Here is a 20,528-nt window from a genome sequence, read left to right as displayed (position 1 = left end):
TGTATAGTAAATCAGAAGGTGATTAGTATTAAGGAAAAAAGATGTGCCAAGAAGGGAACTCGGGTGCCCACAGCTAACGCTGGCTCTTTTGGGTGAGCTTATCTCATCCCGCCAGGTTTGGATCTTGACCGCCCCTCCTGGGTGTTTCCAACTGTAGCTACAAGGGCAAAAGCACGACAGCACTTGGGATCATTCTCTGGCCTGTGGGGAAGCTCTTTGGCTTTTGGAAGACTGGGTGTCTCTCCCTAGCCCAGGGCTAGGGGGTCCCTGGGCAGCTGGGATGGTGAGACTGAGCTTTGGGGCTGGGAGATCAGTGGGGTCTTGGTGGTGGTAGTGGTGGGTGGACCTGTGTTCTCAAGCCTGAAGAGCAGCCTGATGAAAGGAGGAGTGAGACAGAGAGAGGCTGGTGCAGTAGTGAGAGCGGTGGGAAGACACCAGGAGAGTGTGGTGTGTTAGAAGCTAAAGCAAATGTGTGGGGTTAGCCAAGCCCAGTGCCTCTGCAAGGTCAAGCAAAAAAGGGCCTGAAGTGTCACCTAGATTTGGCAATGTGGAGGTCACTGGAGACTCTGGTGAGAACAGTGGGGGGTAGAGGCAGCCACCTGACTGTCATGGATAGAGAATTGGAAGGAGGAGCCTACGTTCCCAGAAGGTCCTTTCTCAGGAGTGGACGAGACTATGTCCAGAGAGATCAGGAAGAGCCCATCAGCTCTGTGGCACCAAGGAAGAGCCTATGAGTCTTTCGACAATTCCCAGGCTGCCCAGGCCCTGGGAATTGTCTGGCTAGTGTCCCTATCTCCACGTGGGGAGACGGAGGCCCCGAGGGGAAAGGAGTCTTCCCAGGGCCACATGTCCCATAAACAATGACAGTAGTGGCAGGCAGGACAGGACCAGGCTTCCTGACTCCCAGGACAACTTATGCCCACCACAAGGAAGGGACCACACCCCGGGGGCCATGCGTGAATGGCCTGCTGATCTTTCCAGCCTCCCTCTCACCACTGTGCCCTTCATTCTCTTTGCTCCTATTGTCCTATCCTTTCTGTTCCAGGCTGCAATTTTTTCTTTTTATAACTGTCCAATTTTTGCATTTTTTGTTTCTCCCCATCCTCTGTTCCCACCCTCCTTTCATTTGGTTACCTTGTCCTCAGCATCCAGGAGACTTTATGGGGCCAGCCACCTTCTTTGTGTCCCCACAGGCTTTGTTTTGCTATCTACTGTTTGTCTACTTGTCTGCTTCCCGGTTCAAACACAAGCTCCTTGAGGGCAAAACCATGTCTGACTCTTCATCTCCGGTGCCCAGTGTCAGACCTGGCCCAGGTCCCTTTCAACATTTACTGAGTGAAAAGCTTTCCCTGTATGGAATATTCTAGCTCAGTTTTGAGGGTAACATGAAATGAAAAGGTGAGAGACAAGGTCATTTCTACAGAAATGCCCATGCCAGCCCCTTAGTACCATGATCCTGGGCTGGTAAGGGGCAGGTGGACGGCTCTGGCCCTGGAGTGGCAGAGGGCCTTGGGCTGCTGTTAGTAGGGGGAGTATGTGCTTTCTCAGGCTAGACACCAAGCAGCCTGGTTATGATACTGGACCTGGTGGGGTGAGGGGGGGTGATGAAAATGAGGAGGCTATTCATCTGGTCTGTTCATAGCAGCCTTGCCTCCTCTAGCTGCCCACTACCCCCTTCCTACTTGCAAAACAATGAACTGTTCCCTAGCATCCAGCTCACCCCCTCTGGCCCTGTGGCCCTATGAGCCTGGCAAGCACCCCTGACCAGCCTGCTGGGGACAGGCCCTGGTGCTGGGCACAGTGTCCAGCAGTAGAGGCTCGGTCATCATGAGTCAGAGTAAGGAAAAGACTAAGTCAAGTTGGCCCCAGGGCATCCTTTCCAGTGTCCAAAGGAGGACATGTGAGGGGACAGGGGCTTCACCAAGGGGACTCAGGATTTGAGTTCTGGTCTGAGTCCAAAGCCAGTGCGCACTGCCCCTCAGGAGAAGAAACCGCGGGTGGGGAGTTGGTGTTCTTAGAGCAGATAGGCCTATGCTCTGCTATGGGGGGGGGGGGGGGGGGAGCAGCTCAGCTTGCCCAGCCATCCGCCCAGGGCCACGGGCAGTCAGTATGGGTTCTGGAGAGCTTGCCAACAGCAACAAGTTCAGCTAGAAGGCAGGCTCCTGGGCAATGAGGACCATCGATGTGGTGTCAGCTCCGGGAGGGAAAGGCCAGAGCACAGGTGGGATGGAGCAGGAAAGGCAGCTGGGCCACAGAAAGACCCAAGCCTTTGGGGTCAGACTTACCTGGGTTTAAGGCCCAGAGCTGCACTGCCACTTACTGTACCTGCTGTGTGACTGTGGGTAAATCATTTAATCTCTCTGAGCTTCGGTTTCCTAGTCTGTTAAATGAAGACATTAACACCCATCTTACAGGGATATCATGGGATTTCAAAAGAATATATGTAGCCCTAGCCGGTTTGGCTCAGTGGTTAGAGCATTGGCCCGAAGACCCAAAGGTCCCAGGTTTGATTCTGGCCAAGGGCATGTACCTGGGTCGCAGGTTCGATCCCCAGCCCCGGTCAGGGCTCCCTCACATCGATGTTTCTCTCTGTCGCTCTCTCTCTCTGTCGCTGCCTTTCACGCTCTGTGAAAAGCAATGGAAAAAATATCCTTGTGTGAGGATAAGAAAAGAAGAAGAAAAAAGAATATATGTAAAGTGTGTGTGTTTCATAGAAAGCAGCCATATTAAACCCCATTGCGGGAGTGGGGTGGGGATAGCGCTGTACTTGGGAAAGGCAGAAGAAAGAAAAAGCACAGAGGGGGAAGTGGGAACATTAATTGTTCACAGCAGCAGGGATTCCTCTGGACCTGCCCCATGCTGGAGGAGGTGCTATTTCCTTTCTTCCAGGTGCCTTTGCAGGGAGGCACAGCCTGTCCTGAGCCCCAGCATCTTCTGTCATTGGCAAATTTAGCTCCAGGGATACTAGTCCTCCCTCCTGGGTACCCAGCTCCTGCCCAGGCCACCTGGGGTGAGGCAGGGCCAGGCCGGAGCTACTCAGTGCCCACTGTGACATTCTCTCTGGCTCCTCCTTTCTCTCCCCGCTCGCCTGGTCCGAGCCCTGCCTCCCTCCCCAGCTCCTGGCCGCCCCTGTCCACACAATAACAGGATGTGATCCGTTCGAGGAGAGGAAGTGGGGAGGACGGGCAGTGCTGATAGTGCATTTCTGACTCTCCACGCCTCCCCTCCCCTTTGGACAGGCCCCTGCGGCTGCCTCCTGCCCAAGGCCCTGCACAGGCCTCTCTCTGGGTTTGGGAGGGATGAGTTTGGGATCTTCAGGCTGCACTCAGGCCTGTATAAGCCCATGGAAAGATACACGCTGGCCCTCTGCAGGACCTGCCCTCCTGCTCTGGCTTTGCTGCCTGGACGCTGAGGCTCAGGGAAGCTTGCCTGACAAGCTCGTGGCTCTATGGTATTTTCTTGAGCTGCTGGAGCCTGGGGACGGCAGGTGGGTCCCTCAGCCTCCACCTGTTTCCCTAGGTCCACTCCGGAGGCGGTGGGGTGACAGAATCAATAATCAAAAGTCCTTATCAATCATTGACTGTGCTCTGCCTGGCACAGGGTGAGGGATGGGAAAACTGAGGCTCCGAGATGCAAAGGGACTTGTCTAAACTCAGCATGAACTAAGAGCTAAGCTGGAGCCAGAACCTAGATCTCCTGACTCCCAAACAGGGATCTCATCCCTTTAGCCAGCTCTGTCCCGTAGAACTTCCTGTGACAATGGACATGCATTATACGCGCCCTGCCCAGTGTGGCAGTCACTACCGCAGGCAGCCATTGAGCACTCGAAAAGTGGCTAGTGCTACTGAGGAACTGAAGTGTTCACTTTGTTTAATTAGAATTAACTTAACTGTAGACCTCTTCCCTGGGGAAGAGTGGAGTGGAGGCTCGATCTGTCCGAAAGAGGAGATGTTCTGTGGATCCTCAGTGAAGAGCAGGGCATGGCAGAGCCAGGCCGAAGGCCCCAGATCCCAGCCCAGGAAGCCGGGGAAGAAGACCTGGGTCCCTGCAGGTCAGCCTCGCTGCTGTGTCTGCAGCTTATCCCAAAGGGCTGCACTGTCAGTTCTGCGGTCTCACCTTCTGTATCTCCCTAGAACCCAGCGCGAGGGGACAGTCACTCCCATTTTACAGATGAGGAAACCTTGAGGTCGGAGACAGTAAGTGATTGGCCCAAGGTCAAGTGAGAGCCAGTTCTGTCACCCCATAGCAGGTGAGGCCCTGAACACTGCCAGGACCACTACAGAGAAAGACTACACAGTCCCAGCCGTTAGGATGGACCATTCTGAGGAGAAACCAGAGCAGGACCCCCCATACACTATGGGGGGGGAGGTTTGGCTATATGTTATTTTGTGTTCACTGATCCTTGGAGAAGACACAATCCCTCCTGACTCAGTCTATCATGCAGATGGCAATCTGAAGATAACATCCCTTCCTCCTGCTTGGCCCCCATCCCCTTGCCATCTCATAACTAAGGTCCCCCCGCCTTCCAGTCCTCCAGTACAGCGACGGGACCAGGGTGAAAAACGCTTTCCCACCCCATGCCAGGTGACAGCTCAGCCAGCTGAGTCTCCCGAGCTCAGGGTCCTCAGCCCTTCCCAGCTCACCCTCTGCAGCCTGGGACCTGTGGTGCTTCTGGGTCCCAGGCTCTGCTAGATCTCGAGGGGCCAGGCCTTCTGCCCTCTGGCTGTTCCCACACAGGCTGGCCATGGCTCCTGCTCAGAGCACTCCGCCCCTCTCTCCAGTTGTCCCCTGGGAGCTGCGTGTTCAATGGGCTATCAGGCTTCCCCATCACTCTCACGCCCCCTCTCCATTACTCCTGAATAGGTGGGATCCAGGCAGACACAGGCATTCCCAACCCCAAGCCCCCAGGCAATCTCTCCCAGGATGGCCTGGGATCTCAGCTCGGATGAGCTGCCTTCCTTACCCTGTCCTGGGAGGCTGCAATTCTGTTGTCTGGCAAAGGCACGTTCTAAAGCAGTAGTCTAAACGAGGTCCCAACATGCTGCGATTGCCCTGGTCTACGATTTGGGCCTAATGACAGGGGAAAGTTGAAGTCTTTAAGCCCTCAGATTGTATCACCCTAGGAGAGTCATTCATGGATCGTAACTTCTCCCCCTCCCTTTGGCTTGGCCACCTGCAGCAGACGGTGCAGCAATGTAAAGAGAGGCTTATGGGGCAGGCAGGGCAGGGTGGTGGTTGTGGTTTGGTTATTTTGGGGGGAAGGGGGCAGGGTTGGCCACAGGACCCTTCAGGGTCCACAGCTGCTCAGTTGGGGCTCTGCCAACCCCGGGCTGGCCTGTCCAGTCGCCGGGCTGTGCGAGGCTGGCAGGTTTTCTGTATGATGCTAATGAGGGCAGTGGCGGGCGGGGAGCAGGAGGCAGTGCTTTTGTCCTGCGCTTGTCCTGCTGGAGGGTCCTCAGAGAGAGACGGGCCCTCCTCACACCCAAGGGGCCGTGATTAGCCTGCCATCACTCACGTTGTTGGCTCCCAGTGCTTTGGGGGTGTGGGAAGGAAGGGGGGCAAGAGCGGTCACACTAGTTTAAAGTGAGAATGAAAAATGCTGCCCTATTCTCCCACTGACATCCTTCTTAAGGGGCTGCTGCGCGCCCCGAGTGTTCCACATCCGTGGCCTCTTCCTTTCTCTCCTCTAAGCCTTTCACGCCTGAGGTGCCTTCCCGCAGACTCCACGGGAACTGCCTCCGTGTGTTAAACTGCACCCCAGAGGCCGCACCTGCTGGCTCCCCCATGGGTGGCCGTCTCTGTTTCTGAACTCACAGAGCCCCTTGGCTTATATCTGGCCGCGCTTACCACCTGCCTATGTTTGAGTCCTGGCCTCACCTCCCTTTTGTCTGTGAGCTGGTCAATGCTGGGACAGTGTATCACTGGCCACTGGTGGCTCCATCATGCCCAGGGTGTGGAGGTGCTCAGTAAATATTTATTGAATTATTTCATCACCTCAGGGTGAGTGGGCACAAATGGACCGTTACCTACATTGTATATTCCACTGTGTGTATATATATGATATATAAGTATTATATATTATATATTATATAGATACATACAGGGTGGGGCAAAAGTAGGTTTACAGTTGTTCCTATGGAAAATAATATACTAATTAATAAATAATAATACTAGAGTAAACTCTGTGTTTCATGTACTTATAACTGTAAACCTACTTTTGCATTATAGGTGTGTATATGTATATATGGAGAGAGAAAAAGAAAAATGTAAAAACTGACATGAGTCCATCATCAACTTCAACAATCATTCACTCGGGTAATCTTATTTCATCTAAACCTCCATTCCTCCCCGCACTCCCTGTTCTTGAATTGGATTATTATTAAACAAATTCCAAGCATCATGTTGTTTCATCTATACACTCAGTTAAAATCTTTATCAGTTGATTTAATTAAAAATATCTACTGTATGCCCGGCATCGAGGGGCTCAGCAGTTGAGCATCGACCTAGGATCCAGGGGATTGTGGTTCAATTCCAGGTCAGGGCACGTGCCCGGGTTGCGGGCTCGATCCCCAGTGGGGGGCGTGCAGGAGGCAGCCGATCAATGACTCTCTCATCATTGATGTTTCTATCTCTCTCTCTCCCTCTCCTTCCTCTCTCTGAAATCAATAAAGATATATATTTTTTAAAAATCTACTGGACATATATTTTGTTGTGTGCTATGTCTGGTAAATTCTTAGTCATCTTTCAAAGTTCAACTCAAATGTCATCTCTTCCTGGAAGTCTTCCCTGGTCTTTTCTTCCCCCAGGGGAGTTTAATGACTCCTTCTTTGGGGTTTTAATTGTATACCTTTTTTATAGCACTCATTGCTCTTTAGTAATTGATATTTTATTTTTATTATTTTTTAATTTTTACCTGAGGATATTTTTTCCATTGCTTTTCAGAGAAAGTGAAAGAGGGAGAGAGAGAGAAACATCAACGTGAGAGACACATTGATTGGTTGTCTCCCACACTTGCCTGACCAGGGCTGGGGATCGAGCCTGCAACAGAAGTACTTGGCTGGAATCGAACCCAGGACCCTTCAGTCTGCAGACCAACTCTCTAACCACTGAACCAAACGGGCTAGGGCAGTAATTGACATTTTTTTTAATGTGAGGAGGAAGTATAATGTAATACTTAAAAGCTTTAGAATCAAATAGACTTGGACTCAAATCCTGGATCCACTTACTGAATTTAATTTCTCAGAACCTCCGTGTTCGTGTTGGTAAAATGGGGATATAGCATTCACCTCATATTCTTGTGAAGATTAAATGAGCTATGAGCCTGAAGCACCTAGCCCAGTGTCTGGCACACAGTAAGCATTCCTCCAAGATGTGGTAGCATTTCTAAAGCTGCATGTCTCCGTCACTATGAATCGAGTGGGTGGGCAGACTCAGATGCTTTCTATGTGTGCCCTGGCACTGAGAGGCCTCTCTAGAGGAGCACAGTGGAGCAGAAAACAGGCAGACTGGGCTCTGCCACAGAGCCCTAGTGGCCCTGCCTGGCCAGGGGCAGATTCTTTGGCAAAGAGAGGCTCTTGGCTAATTTTGGGGCTATTTAAGAGCATTAATAAATATGGGGAAAAGTTACCTGATTTTGCCTTTTTATGAACATTTATTTTGTTTATTTTTAAACTATGAATTTTGTAACCCTACCCCCCCAACAAACATTCCTTGTTATAGAAATTCTGGAAAGAACAGAAGAAAAACAAACAAAAAAATACCACAAACTCAGCCCAGTTCGCCAATGAACATTTTTGTTGTTCATTTAGGGAAAGAAAAAAAATCCATGTTTTTTTCCAATTGTGAAATTATTTCTATTTTGTTTAACTTTTGCCTGCAGCTCCAACCTTTTAAAGTCATTTTCATTTTGAAGGTCAAAGTCTGACCTTTCAGACAAAACCTGCAAGTGTGAAATGGTCACATGGTTTAGGTGTGGCTTCTTCTAGACTGGGTTTGAGGCAGAGAACATTGGCCAGCCTGTGGCCTGTAATGCCTCCCGCCACTCTGCTGGGGCTTCTGCTCTGAGAAAGGACTGGCTTGGGACAGGGCAGTGTGGCTCAAACATGTGATGCTCTGTTTAGATCTGGGAGATCCCACCACTTACTAAGTATCCACGACTACAGGGCATTCAGTAGCATTATCCTCCTGCCAACTCGGTACAGCATTACTGGAGACAGAGGTTCAGAGAAGCGAATAGACTTGCTCAGGTCACACAGCTAGTGGTGGGTGAGGGCCTTGACCCCAGATCACCCCTCCTGGGCCCCAGGAGCTCCAGCATTAAGACCATGCACCCCTCGGCTGCCTTTGCTGTGCTCTACCCCCTTCTGCAACCTCGTAGCTCCTACTTGCATACCTCTAGTGGTGGGGAGCTCACTGCCTTTCAGGGCCGTCTCTCATCACTACACAGCTCTTCTTGACAGGCTTTCTCTCACTGAACCAAGCCCAGCCTCTCTGACTCCTCTCATCTTCTTCAGCTCTACGCTCAGAGAACACAGAGTACAGTTCTCTCTCTGATCTGGGACTGCCCTACAACTACTTGTAGATAGAGACCCTCCCAAGACTGTTCCTTTTCAGGCTGGAAATATCAGCTTCTCTGAACATTTAAGATATTAATGCCAAAATTTAAGATATTAATGCCAAGGGAGGAAAACAGTGTTAGGATAAAATAAAATCAGTTGCATGACTCCAAAGGGCCTGAAATGCGAGGCATGCCTGGTGCTGGGAGTCTGATCCTAGTGGAGTAACGGCAGCTGTGCTGCTCTCTCCCTTCAGTTCAGATGGCGATCCGCTCGCGGTCCCTTTAGCGTGTCCTAGGGCCGGGTCCTGGCCCTTCTTCTCACCCTTCCCTATCCCGGGCTCCATCACCCCCGTCTCCAGTCTCTATCCACAAACTGCTGAATCCTAAGCCTCTATTTCCAGCTCAGGTGGCTCGCAGGAGTGCCAGCCGGACCCACCACGCTGCGTCTGTGAGCTCGGCCCGGCTGCGCTGGAACCCAGCGCTGGGCTCAGTGCTCGCTGCTTGTCTCAGCCACTAACGGCGAGCTCTCCAGTCAGGGCTGTGGAGCTAGAGCGCTTCGGGCGGTGCTGGGCCCAGAACTGACTCTCGGGGAAAGTTTTGGTAAGTGAATGAATACGTGCCCCCCCCCCGCCCCCAAACTGCTGCTCTTTTAGCATTCCCCAGTTTAAAAAATAGCACCACAACTCAACACTGGGAAGACAAACAATCCAATTAAAAAACGGGCAAAGGACCTGAATAGACACTGCTCCAAAGAGGACATACAGATGGCCAAGAGGCATGTGGATAAACCAACTAACAGCAAGTCCTGGCGAGGGTGTGGAGAAAGGGGAGCCCTAGTGCACTGCTGGTGGGAATGCAGACTGGTGCAGCCACTGTGGAAAACAGTATGGACTTTCCTCAAAAAATTAAAAATGGAACTTCCATTTGACCCAGTGATCCCACTTCTAGGAATGTATCCTAAGAATCCTGAAACACTAATCAGAAAGAAGATATGCACCCCTATGTTCATAGCAGCACAGTTTACAATAGCCAAGATCTGGAAGCAGCCCAAGTGCCCATCAGTAGATGAGTGGATAAAAAGCTGTGGGACGTTTACACCATGGAATACTACGCAGCTGTAAAGAAGAAGGAACTCTTACCTTTTGTGACAGCACGGATGGACCTGGAGATTATTATGCTGGGTGAAATAAGCCAGGCAGAGAAAGACAAGGGCCATATGATCTCGCTGATATGTAGAATCTAATGAACAAAATAAACCGATGAACAACAACAAAAGTAGCACCAACATCCAAGTTTTGTCCAAGGCGAGGGACTAGGTACTACCTTTACTCTCCTGAGTCCCTTGCTCCCCACATCCTTAGCCTGCCAGCTGTGCCCCTTAAATTGCTCTTCGACCATCCTCCTCCTCTCCATGCCCTCTTCTAGTCGCAGCCACACCATCTCTCTCCTGGAACCCCTCCCCACCCTACCTCCCACCCAATAAAACAGCCCACTCCTTGCTCACTGCCCTGACTAATCCATTCTTCAAGCCGTGCCTGGAGAGAGCTTGCTGAAATGCAAGACTGCCATGTCACATCCTTGCTTAAAACCCCATGATGGCTCCACATTATCTGTAAGATAAAGACCAAACCTCTTTGCAGGTCCCGCAAGGCCCTGCAGACCCCTTTCCAGCCCTGGTCTATTTGCTTGTTTCCTGGCTGACCCTGCTAGATTGTAAGCTCTGTGAGGGCAGGGACTTTGTTTTGTTTATTGCTGTGTTCCTGGCATCTCCAACAGTGCCTGGTCCACAGGAGCTATTCAATATATATTTGCTAAATGAATAAACTTTAGATTTACTACTATCTTTTTTTGATTTCCTACACTAGAGGGCATCTCCATTTATATACTTTTAGCACCCTTTTAACTCCTTTGGAACATTTGGTGCAACTGTAATTAGATAACTGTACAATGTAAGCTCTGTCTTGCTCACTCCTGTGTTTCCAGTCCCGTGGTAGACACTAAATATGTGTTGAGTGAGTAAGTGAAAGCAGGCCGGAATGCTGTTTGGGAAACTTACCAACCAGTAGGTGCTTGACAGAGGGACTGAGCCCTGGGCTAGACATAAGGATGCCTGGGGTTTAGCCCTATCTCTCCTCCTAATTTACCGTATGACCTTCAGTTGATGACTGTCTCTTTGTGGGTCACAGTTTCCCCAGCTGAAAATGAAGGAAAAGATCACACTACTCAGGATGAGCCGTTAGGCCAGGAGAGACTGTGATTCTAGAAACCAGCACTTCAGCTTGGTTCCACTGCTGGCCTGTAGCCTTGGGCAGGACAGAGGGCTGTGCTGGAACCACTGGGTAAAGATTTGGCTTTGGGACCTCTGGCAGGGCTCCTGGCACAGGGCAGCCCTTTAGTTTCTTGGCTGAGTGGACAGAAGGAGGAGGTGATTGATCTTCCCCCATTGGGTGGTCCTGGCCATAAATCTCACTGGCCCACTGGAGTTGCCTAGGACCCAGAAGTCGCAGCCAGGACATTCCTTGACTTGGCTGGCTGGCTCTGAGGGGTGCTTTCTGCCCCTCCTAGCTCCCAGGCACAGGGCTCTCTGCGGGGGTGAGCACCCATTCAAGCCGACCATAGCTCCCAACTCTCAGTCCCAGAAAACTTCTGTCTAGAGATTACCAGTCTTTCTCCAGGTCTGACCTTGAGATCAGTGGCATTGCTTTGAGCCAACCTGCCCCAGGCTCCCAGGTGGGTCAGAACTTCTTAACCATTTTTGTCCCTTGGACAGTCTGGGGAAGCGTATGGACCCCTTCACAGAGTGATGTTTTTATTTTTTTTTTTAATATTTTTATTTATTTTAGAGAGAGGAAGGCAGAGGTAGAGAGAGAGAGAGAAACATCAATGTGAGAGAAAAACATTAATTGGTTGCCTCCCACATGCACCCCAACCTGGGATTGAACCCGAAACCTGGGCATGCACCCTGACTGGGAATCAAACCAGTGACCTTTTGGTGCAAGGGACAACGCTCAACCAACTGAGCCACACCGGTCAGGGCCAGAGTGATGTTTCCAAATGCTCTCTGCCTGGATGCCCTCCTGGAGCTGTCTTTCTGCTCAGTCCAACAATTCCGCTAACTATTTTCCTAACACCACCTCCCTCCAGGATGCCTTCATGAAAAATTGTGTCCTCTGTGATTCCCCACAGCACAGCCCTGAGAATGCCATGCGCACTGTTCTCAGCATTGCCAACTGTCCACTCTCCTTTCCTCCAAAGCACCCCTGGAAGGCGATGGAAGTGAGGGGCTGGAGGGAGGGGAAGTTGCAGAATCTTCAACTGTGAATTGGCCCCTCTCTGAGCTCCCCAACCTGCGGGGGATTGGGGCTGGACTCTGCCACCTGCTGGCAGTGACTGGAATGGCAGGCAGGATGTGGCAGGGAGAGGAGAAAGGTGACTCCAGGGAACAGTCTAGGCCCACTTGGGCTTTTCTGAAGGGTAAGCACACAGGTTTAGCTGGGTGGAGGGCTGCCTAAGGGAGCCTGATGATCCTGGATGGCAGAGCTGGGCTGGGAACAGGAGGAAGGAACTGAGCATTGATGTAATAGCAGCTCAGAGATGACACAGGGTCCAGCCCGGTGGGGCTGCTGAGGCCAGAATCCAGATCTTGGCTCCAAGCCAGGCCACTAAGGGGGCCCAACCTGTTGTCATGAGGACCCAGAGCTGTGTCCATACAGCTAGGGAGATGACCCTCTCAGCTGGATGAGGACACCCAGAGAGCAGGGACCAGCCTCAAAGCCAGTGTCCACCCACACCCCCTTTCCGGAACAACTTGTTTTGCTCTAAAGCTTGGGACTTTGACCTGGGAGATGTGTTTTCCTCCTGTTGGTCTCCTGATGTCCTTCCTGCTTATCCCGCTCCCCTGCCACCCCCAAAGCATGGGCCAGGGAATCCTTGTCCTTCCCCAGGTTTTTAGGGAAGTGAGGGTGATGCTCGGGTGACAGAGGCAGGACCTGGGACATGGGAACTGATGGGAGAGGCTGGGATGCTCTTGTGAGTCACTGGCTGGAGGGGGTTCACAACAGTGACTTCCCTGCCCATGTCTTCTTGGATCTCTCCTTTCTGGGTTTCTGGAACATCCCCTCTTCTGGGGTTTCTTCCTCCTGCTCCATCCTGATTCCTCTTTGATGAAAGACCCTTATGTGTTGGGGCTGTGTCCTGGCCCCTCACAGCTTCCCTCCTTCCCCCTGCTCCCTCCCCCCCTCTTTCACACACACAGCCTGGAAGACTGTGCACTCTCATGCCTCAGTCACCCATGCTGAGCCACAGATGGCTTCTGGATCTAGCTCTCTACTCCCAGAACCCCGTTGCCTTCTGGACATTTCCTCCGGAGGGCCAACAGGCACCGCAAGCTCTATTCCTCTAAGCCTGAAGCTCATCATTCCTCCCACATCCTGAAACTTGCTCTGCCTTGTCCTGAGCACCACCATTCACCAGCTACTTAAGCCAGAAAGTGGAGTCACCCTCAGCTCCTCCCGGTTTCCCACCACCCACTCCCGGCTAGTCACCGTGTTTCAGCAGCCACGTCCCGTCTATTGTATGTCCTAAAAAGGACTCAAATCTGTTCTTACTGCCACTTCCCTGGTGCAGGCCACAGCCCTGGTTGTGTGAGTGTTGTGGAAGACCCCCCCCCCCCCATGGCCTCCTTCTCTCCAGTTTTTGCATTCCCGTTTCATTCATGCTCCACTCTCTGTCCGGAAAACCTGATGTGACTCCCCTGCTTAAAGCCCTTGAAGAAGGCATTGTGGATGTTTGTTAAATTCAACCCCATTCCTTGCATTCCAGCCAGTGATCCTGTGGCTGTTCATTAACATGCGTGGTGCCTGCTCTAGACAAACTCTGTGCCAGAAGATTCTGAAGATACCACGTTGGGATACGGAGGAAGAACAGGACATGCATGTATGGGAGGTGCCCCTCGACTCCAAGCCAAGTTTCCCTGGATCTCCTGAGACACCCCATCTTTGGACGGAAATGGGCCCACTGCTCTGCCATGTGCACACCCACACCCACACACGTATGGGAAGCAGGGGTGAGGCATGATGTCTGAGTGTTGCCCCTGGAAGACCTGTCCTGCAGTAGAGAGAGCTGCCCAGGAGATCCTGTGAACAGCAGTTTGGTGGCTTCTGGCCAGGAAACTGTTAGGGGGGGCTTCTAGCTCTCACCCTGGCTTTTGGGGACCCTCCATCTCTGAGACTTTGCTCTGTCTGCTGGCTCCTTCTTTCTTGGTGTCTATGGAGCTGGACTCTCAGCATCTCTGGCTTCCCATGCTCCTGGGGAGTGGTGGGGCAAGGAGACCCAGCATAACCCTCGGCTCCAGGCCTCGACAGCTACTTGGGTCATTCTCGTTCCTGGGCTGGAAGGCCCAACGGACTCCATGTGATCCTGAGTGTTGAGAGCCCAGGAGTTCAGAGCCCCAGGTTGGACCTTGACACCTGAGAGTGTCCGTCCCTTGCCCTCCACAGCAGGGCTGTGTTTTCCCTCTTGTTGCCCTGTGATGGGTGGAGGTGGATCAGAGGTATGCACAGAGTCTTCTGACCAAGCCCAGATCTCGTCCCAGGGATGCTCCACCCAGATTCCAGGAACCACATCTGGAGCCAAGAGGAAGAGTTAAACTGAGCCAAGTCAGCTGGGCTGGGTAGGAAAGGCTGGGGACTGGGAACCTGAGGCCCTCTGTGGTGACCCCCATGGGAGAGGGTGGATTTAGAGAGCTACTGAGCTGGGCCGGGTAGAGGGACAGAAGCCAGGGCTGGTCCCAGGACTGTGACCCAGGACTGGGTCTTGGCTAAATAAGGACAGGTGAGAGAACAGGAAATAGGCCAGGTTCTGTGGGAGGGGGCAACTTTGACCTTTCCCTAACCTCTGGGGTTTACCCTACTCTCCCCAAGCCAGCCAGCAAATTTCTTAATCCTCTGTCTGACTTCCAAGAGGCCCCACCCCCTGGGCTCATTCAAGGGAGAAGCAATATTGTGTCACTTTCTTCGGAGGGCTCAGCCCCACTGCCAGGAAGGGGGAACTGATATAAAAACTCTGGGGAAGCCTTGGGCTTGGAGGTGAGGTCCCGACTTTCCCCACATCCCCTTGGTCTGCAGACCCACTTCCTTAGCCAGCCTCTGAAAGGTGACCTCAAATGCCAGCGCCAGTGGGCTGGGCACCGGCCAGGGAGGCCGGGCCTGGCAGCTCATTACCATGGGAGGGAGGGCAGCTTCTTCCTACCTTTCCCCCTCCTTCCTCCCTCGCCTTCTTCCCTACTAGCTCCTCTCCTCCAGGGCCAGACGGAGCTCGGGCTGATCTCAGCACACACCCAGACCCCACAGCCCAGATACCAGCAGCTGGAGGGAAGGCCCGGAGCTGTCTGCAGCCATGTCAGCCCTCGGCCTGGTCATTCTGGGCCTGCTTACGGCAGTGCCACCCGCCAGCTGTCAACAAGGTGAGCATAGGACTGGGCCGGCAGGTGGCTGAGGTGCGGAGGGCTGGACTGGGTGCTGGCAACCCAGGGAAGGATGCCGGGTGTCTTCTGGCCTCCAGCAGAGACTGGAGTGGTGGAGGAACCTCGCTGGGAAACAGGCTTCTGCCTGTGCCTGTTTTCCAGGAGTGAGAACACAGGCAATAGGGGAAATGCTGGGCCTAAGACTGGGGAGAGGAGCTGAGACCCAAGCTCTAGGAGCAGGGATTTCCCTGGAGATAGCTGGGTCTCGAGAACAGGGGTTGAGGCTACAATGAGGGTGATGGTGGGGTCCAGACACTTGTGTCAGGGGAGGGACAGGGCTGTCACTGGTTTGCCCATGGCTTTGTCCTCAGTCCTCGTTGTGTCAGTTTCCTGGGCTTTGGTAGGGGACAGTGCCCCAGTGTGGCCCCACCACATACCCAAGCTCTTTGTCCAGTTCTGCCTCTGTATTGTGTGGCCTGGAACAAATCACTGCCCTTCTCTGAGACTCAGCTTCTCACTCATAAAATGAGGACAATAAACGCACCCTGCCTGCCTCCCAGGGTGGCTGCCATGCCAGGGGTGTGGAAGGGCTGGGCACCCATGAGGTACCACACCCCAAGATCAGGTGTCTCCCCTGCCCAGTGAGACCACATCTGCAGCCAAAGTCTGGGGACTCTGCAGGCGGGATTTGGGTCCAGAGGGGGCTGACAAAGATGCTTCCAGATCACCCCTCCTTGGCAGGTGTCCTGAGCTCTCATATGTGCCTGTTTCAACTCTATCTCTTGGAAGCCTTCTTGGAAACTGAAGATCAGAGGGGTTGAGTAACTTGTGTGGGTCACACAGCAGAGTAATAGGGACAGGGCTCAGATCACTTCTCTCCTACCCCAGGCTCTGCCCCTTGCTCTGTGTCTCATCCCAGAGCCACATGGTGTGTCTGGAGGGGGTTGGCTGAAGAGTTCAGAGGAAGCAAGGAGGGGCCTCCCAGGGCTCAAGCCCTAACTCCAATCCTTGAGCAACCACTAACCTGAGGAAACAATGAGTCCAAAACATTGCTTTTTGGCAAGTATGGAACTCAGGAGAACCACACTGTGAAGCTTCTGTTCCCCAAGGAGAGAAGCAAGATCTGACCTGGCCACAGGCTGAGTTCTGAGACCCCAAACCCCTTCCTACTACCTGCCAGGCTCAGAGGGAGCTCAGAGAAGAGGCAGGGCCTTCACTACCGCAGGAGGGTTTCAGAGTAGACTCAAGGAAGGGCTTCTGAGTGAGAGTGAGGCAGAATGAGATTTTTGATGCCCAGCCTGGCCCCTCAAAGTACAGAATGGCACTAGGACTCAAGTGTTTTGGGCTGGAGGCAGAGCCCCTCTGAAGCCTCCTGTCATCTTCTGTCCCCTCCTGAGTCCTCTCCACCTGCTGCTATGTGCATGTGCTCTGTGGGGCTGAGCTCTCTCAGGCTCATGGAGTACACTGATGCCCAGGGAGGTAAGAGACCTATGGGGCTGCCAGTGGCAGAGGGCAGAGACTTCTGAGAAAACTTGAGGATTAGAGGTGGTGTCAAGGGTTAAACTTAACCCTTAAGGGTAAAAAGGCAGAGGCAGTGCATGGATGGGGCCTTGACTTGGTCTCTGGCTTAGCCCCCTGGGCACGCAGCTGAAGGACCTCAAAGGGGCCAGGTTTTGATGCCTCCTTCCTGGCCCCCAAGACCAAGAGGAGAACCCCTCTGTCTTGCCTTCCAAAGATGTCCTGTCTCACCCTCTCTCTGGGCCCCGGCACTCCTGGCTGAGTAGCTGGCCTGTCTCTCATTCCCACGCCCTACCCAGTGCTAGAGAACTCTCTCCTTACAGAACAGGATCTTCCGGATGCCAGCCCAGTCCTGTCAGCTCTGGGCTGACTTGGCCTGTTGGGAGCCAGGGAGGAAGAGAGCCACCCTGGGCAGGCTGTCCAGAGGGCTGCCCTTTGGTCCCTGGGGCCCAGGCACTCCCTGGGGGGCCCTGCATGTGACCCGTGATGGGGGATGGGGGGCTCTGGGCCATCTGGATCTCAGACACAGTATTCTGGCGCCTGTTCCTTCCTTAGCTCCTCATGCCTATTTTGAATTCCTGTCTTCCTTCCTCCAAACCTCCATTCCTTTCTTTAGCTCAGTGGAGTGTAGGATGGGTCCTCCTTCCCACCCCTGCCACCCAGAATGTCTTCTTTGGTCCTGGCAGCTGGCTGATGACCTCTAACACAGGCCCCAGCCCTTGGGGTGGGAGGCCCTCCGGCCCCTGCTCTGCACCGCAGCCTCACTGTGGCCCAGGCTACTACAGCACCCCCTGCTCCCCTCTTTGCAGGCCTGGGGAACCTGCAGCCCTGGATGCAGGGCCTTATCGCCATGGCCGTCTTCCTGGTCCTCGTTGCAATCGCCTTCGCTGTCAACCGCTTCTGGTGCCAAGAAGAGCCGTGAGTGTTTCTGGGGGTCCTGGGTGCCGGGCACCACAGGCAGGGTGGTCCCAGTACCATGGCTACTGCTCCAGCAGCTGTGAGAAGGGCCTCAGACATCCCGAGTCCAGTCCTCTCACTGGGTAGAGGTGACACTGAGGTCAGACGTCTTGGGCTAGAGCGCCAGCTTACTGGCTCCCAGGCCTGCCCCTGATGGGCCCACAGCTCTGCGCTCACTCACTGTGACGTCGGGGAAACGTCTCTTCTTGGTTTTGATGTTTCTGTTTGTATAGCTGGGACAGCCACCCGGCCTATGCTGGGGGCTGTGAAAACCTCTGGAAAGGAAGGCTCTGTCCTTCCTCGGAGTCAGCTGCTGTGCCACACGGGGGTACAGAGGGGCAGCGGGGCAGACAACCCTGTGCTCACAGCTCACAGGCTCGCCGCCAGAAGGGAAGGCACACAGGAAAGCAGCCGTCACAGGGTCACGCACTGACACTAGGGAGCGGAGAGTGGTGCGGGCCTGACCAGGTCTGGGGAGCAGGGGGTGGTTCAGGAGGGCCTTCCATTGCACCTTCACCCCAAAGCCTGACAAATGAGGAGGAGCCTGTGTCAGGACAGGGTGGCATGGGATGGAGACTGGAGCCGGGAGGGTGCCCCCGGGGCCTGAGTTGGGGGGGGGGTGAAATCCGGCCCACTCTGCGCTGGCCAGCCCCGGGCAGGCTGGTGCAGCAGCCCGGCCGGCCCAGGGCGGGAACCCAGGGTCTCACGGGTGGAGAGGGACAGAGGGGTCCAGGAAAGCTGGTGAGGAAGGCAGGGCCTGGGCCGAGCAAACCCTTACAGAGCAACGCCCCGAGCCGCGGGCTTTCTCCTCAGTGCCGTGGGAACCTGGGGAAAGCGTGCAGGGAGGTCTGGGTGAGGCGCCTGAGCGCAACGGCTCCGCTGCCCCGTGGAGGACATGCGGGGTGGGCGCCGGTGCGCGGGCGGGAAAGCGATGCGGAGGCTGAGCGTGAGGTCGGGAGAGAGTCTGCACGGCGGGGGTGGAGGGGGTGCAGAGAGGGGACAGGTCTGAGCTATCTGCTGCCTAGGAGTCAGACCCCCTACGAGTTGAGGGAGGGGGACAGCAGCGGGCAAGGAGGAGGAAGGACAGGAACACATCCAGGCTTCTGACAGGATCACTCCCTGAGACACAGACACAAAAGCAGATCTGGGGCAGCTGCTGAGTTTAATTTGGGACACACTGTCTGAGGAGCCTGCGGGATGTGCCGGGAAAGAGGAGGAGCGGTGAGGCTCCCTGTGACCCTCATGAGAGCAATTTCCTGGGAGGTGGGGGCAGAGGCCACACTCAGGGGGTTTAAATTTAAACAAGGGGCCAGGAGCTTCTCCCTGGAAGTGCTTCCTTCCCCCCCCGCCCCCCCCCCCCCCCCCCCCCCCCCCGCCCCGTCTGCTGTGCTGCTCCTACAGGCCCCAGGAGAGCCCGCTGGAAACCCAGCGCAGACCCTGAGTCCTGCTGGGTCCGCTCTGGGGGTGGCGGGGGGCTGGCCGAGCCGAGACAGGAAGAGCAGCAGAGGGGGGCTGCCAGTCTAGGGTTGGGACCTGCGGCTCCCACGGTGGAGCAGAGAGAAAGGTGTGAGGGTCCATGGGGTGGGGCCAGAATCAGGTGCTGACAGGGGCCCTGCAGGAGAGGGGGCTTCTGCCAAGGGGCAGCGGCCTCTGCCCTTGGGCTTGTGAGAACCAGAGCCCAAACGGGGCTTACTGGACCTGGGGAGAAGGGGGAACAAAGGGAGAGGGGATCCAGAGAGCTCTACCGATGAAGCCTGTCCCCAGGGAGCCCGTGAACATGGTCATGGCCGTTGGAAACAAGGAAGACGGGATCCTGGTAGGAACGGAAGGAAAGTACTCCTCCATGGCGGCCAGCTTCAGGTGAGGTGCTCCAGGCGGGGGACAGCAGGATCCGGCGCTTTTGATGGAGCAGAAGGAGGGGAAGGGCGGGGGCTCCTGTGGGGAAGGGCTCAGTGAAGACAGAGGGTGCAGTGGGGGAACTGGTGAGCCATGGGGGCTCTATGAGGACTGCAGGGCCCCATGAGAATATGAAGCCTTAGTTTGGGGAGCGGGCCCAGGAAGGGGGTGAGGACTTGGTGGGGAAAAGGGTTCAGTGAGTGGACCAGGACACAGGGAGGGGTGCAGTGGGGAAAAGGGGCTCAATGAGGGAAAGGGGCTCTAAAGGGGTGAGTGGGGGGACTCCATGGAGAAGGAAGGTGGGGTTCAGAGAGGTGGGGATGAGAGACCTCCAGTTTCAGGTGCACAAGACCAGATGTGGCCAGGGGAACCCCCTTCTGGGATGCAAACGTTTCCTTTGAAAGACACCTTTCTCACAGGTGTGGGATAGGGCAGGGAGAAAGGGATGGGATGAAAGGTATAATGACCCCTGTCACCCTCTTTCAGGTCTCACGAGCATGAGAATGCCTATGACAATGTCCCTGAGGAGGAGGGCAGGGTCCGGAGCACCCCCATGTGACCCCACTTGCCTGTGGCCCCCAGCGCTGATCCTGGGCATCTGTGATCAGTGCCACTCCTCTGAGCAGGAATCTATAGTAACAGGCCGACTTCTTCAACCTCACACTGACCCACCCTCCCTGGAATTGTCCCAGACATTGTTGGAACTCACACTATGGTTCTGGGGTCTCCTGGGGAGTCTCCCACTCAATTCAATCCAGAAGACCCTTCTGAAAGAGACAGTTGGCTCAGCACCTCCCATCCTGCCTCACATTTCCTCCCCTCACTGTGGAAATCACCTATTGCTGTGAATAAAGACTTTTTGTACTTCTGAGGCTGAGGCTCCCAGGTTCAGAAACAGCCCCTCAGGCTTCCAGACAGCCCCTACCTTGCTTTTTGCACCATGACAATCACCTTCCGAAGCTGCTGTCATGGTGGCTTTGCAGGGTTCGCCAGGGAGCCCTCTCTGGAAGGCCCATGGGGCCAGGGAGCTCGCCCACTCTGCCCTTATTCCAGGCAGCACCAACCCCTCCCCCTTGCCCCCATGCTGCCTGGCATTTCAGCAGGTCCACCCATTCAGCTCTATCCCTCTCCCCACAG

General features: G+C 54.4%; 1 protein-coding gene across 7 annotated transcripts; it reads left to right on the top strand.

The window, feature by feature from the left end:
- Positions 1-12,510: 12,510 nt before the first annotated feature.
- PDZK1IP1 (PDZK1 interacting protein 1) lies at positions 12,511-20,263 on the top strand. Of its 7 annotated transcripts, XM_081145127.1 has the most exons (6): positions 12,511-12,586; positions 13,379-14,228; positions 14,860-15,020; positions 17,348-17,456; positions 19,260-19,355; positions 19,878-20,263. In XM_081145127.1, the coding sequence occupies exons 3-6, from the start codon at positions 14,954-14,956 to the stop codon at positions 19,948-19,950; spliced, it is 345 nt and encodes a 114-aa protein (XP_081001253.1). In that variant the 5' UTR covers positions 12,511-12,586; positions 13,379-14,228; positions 14,860-14,953; the 3' UTR covers positions 19,951-20,263. The 7 variants fall into 7 exon arrangements, with proteins under 7 accessions (XP_081001253.1, XP_081001258.1, XP_081001255.1 ...); XM_081145132.1 differs by lacking the exon at positions 12,511-12,586 and having other exon boundaries at positions 14,087-14,228; positions 14,846-15,020; XM_081145129.1 differs by lacking the exon at positions 12,511-12,586 and having other exon boundaries at positions 14,208-14,389.
- Positions 20,264-20,528: the final 265 nt, after the last annotated feature.

This window comes from Miniopterus schreibersii (assembly GCF_964146895.1).
Source record: "Miniopterus schreibersii genome assembly, chromosome: 8".
NCBI classification, from domain to species: Eukaryota; Metazoa; Chordata; class Mammalia; order Chiroptera; family Miniopteridae; genus Miniopterus; species Miniopterus schreibersii.
Note: the sequence above shows the minus strand (reverse complement) of the source record. Positions and strands in the feature narration are given on the sequence as shown.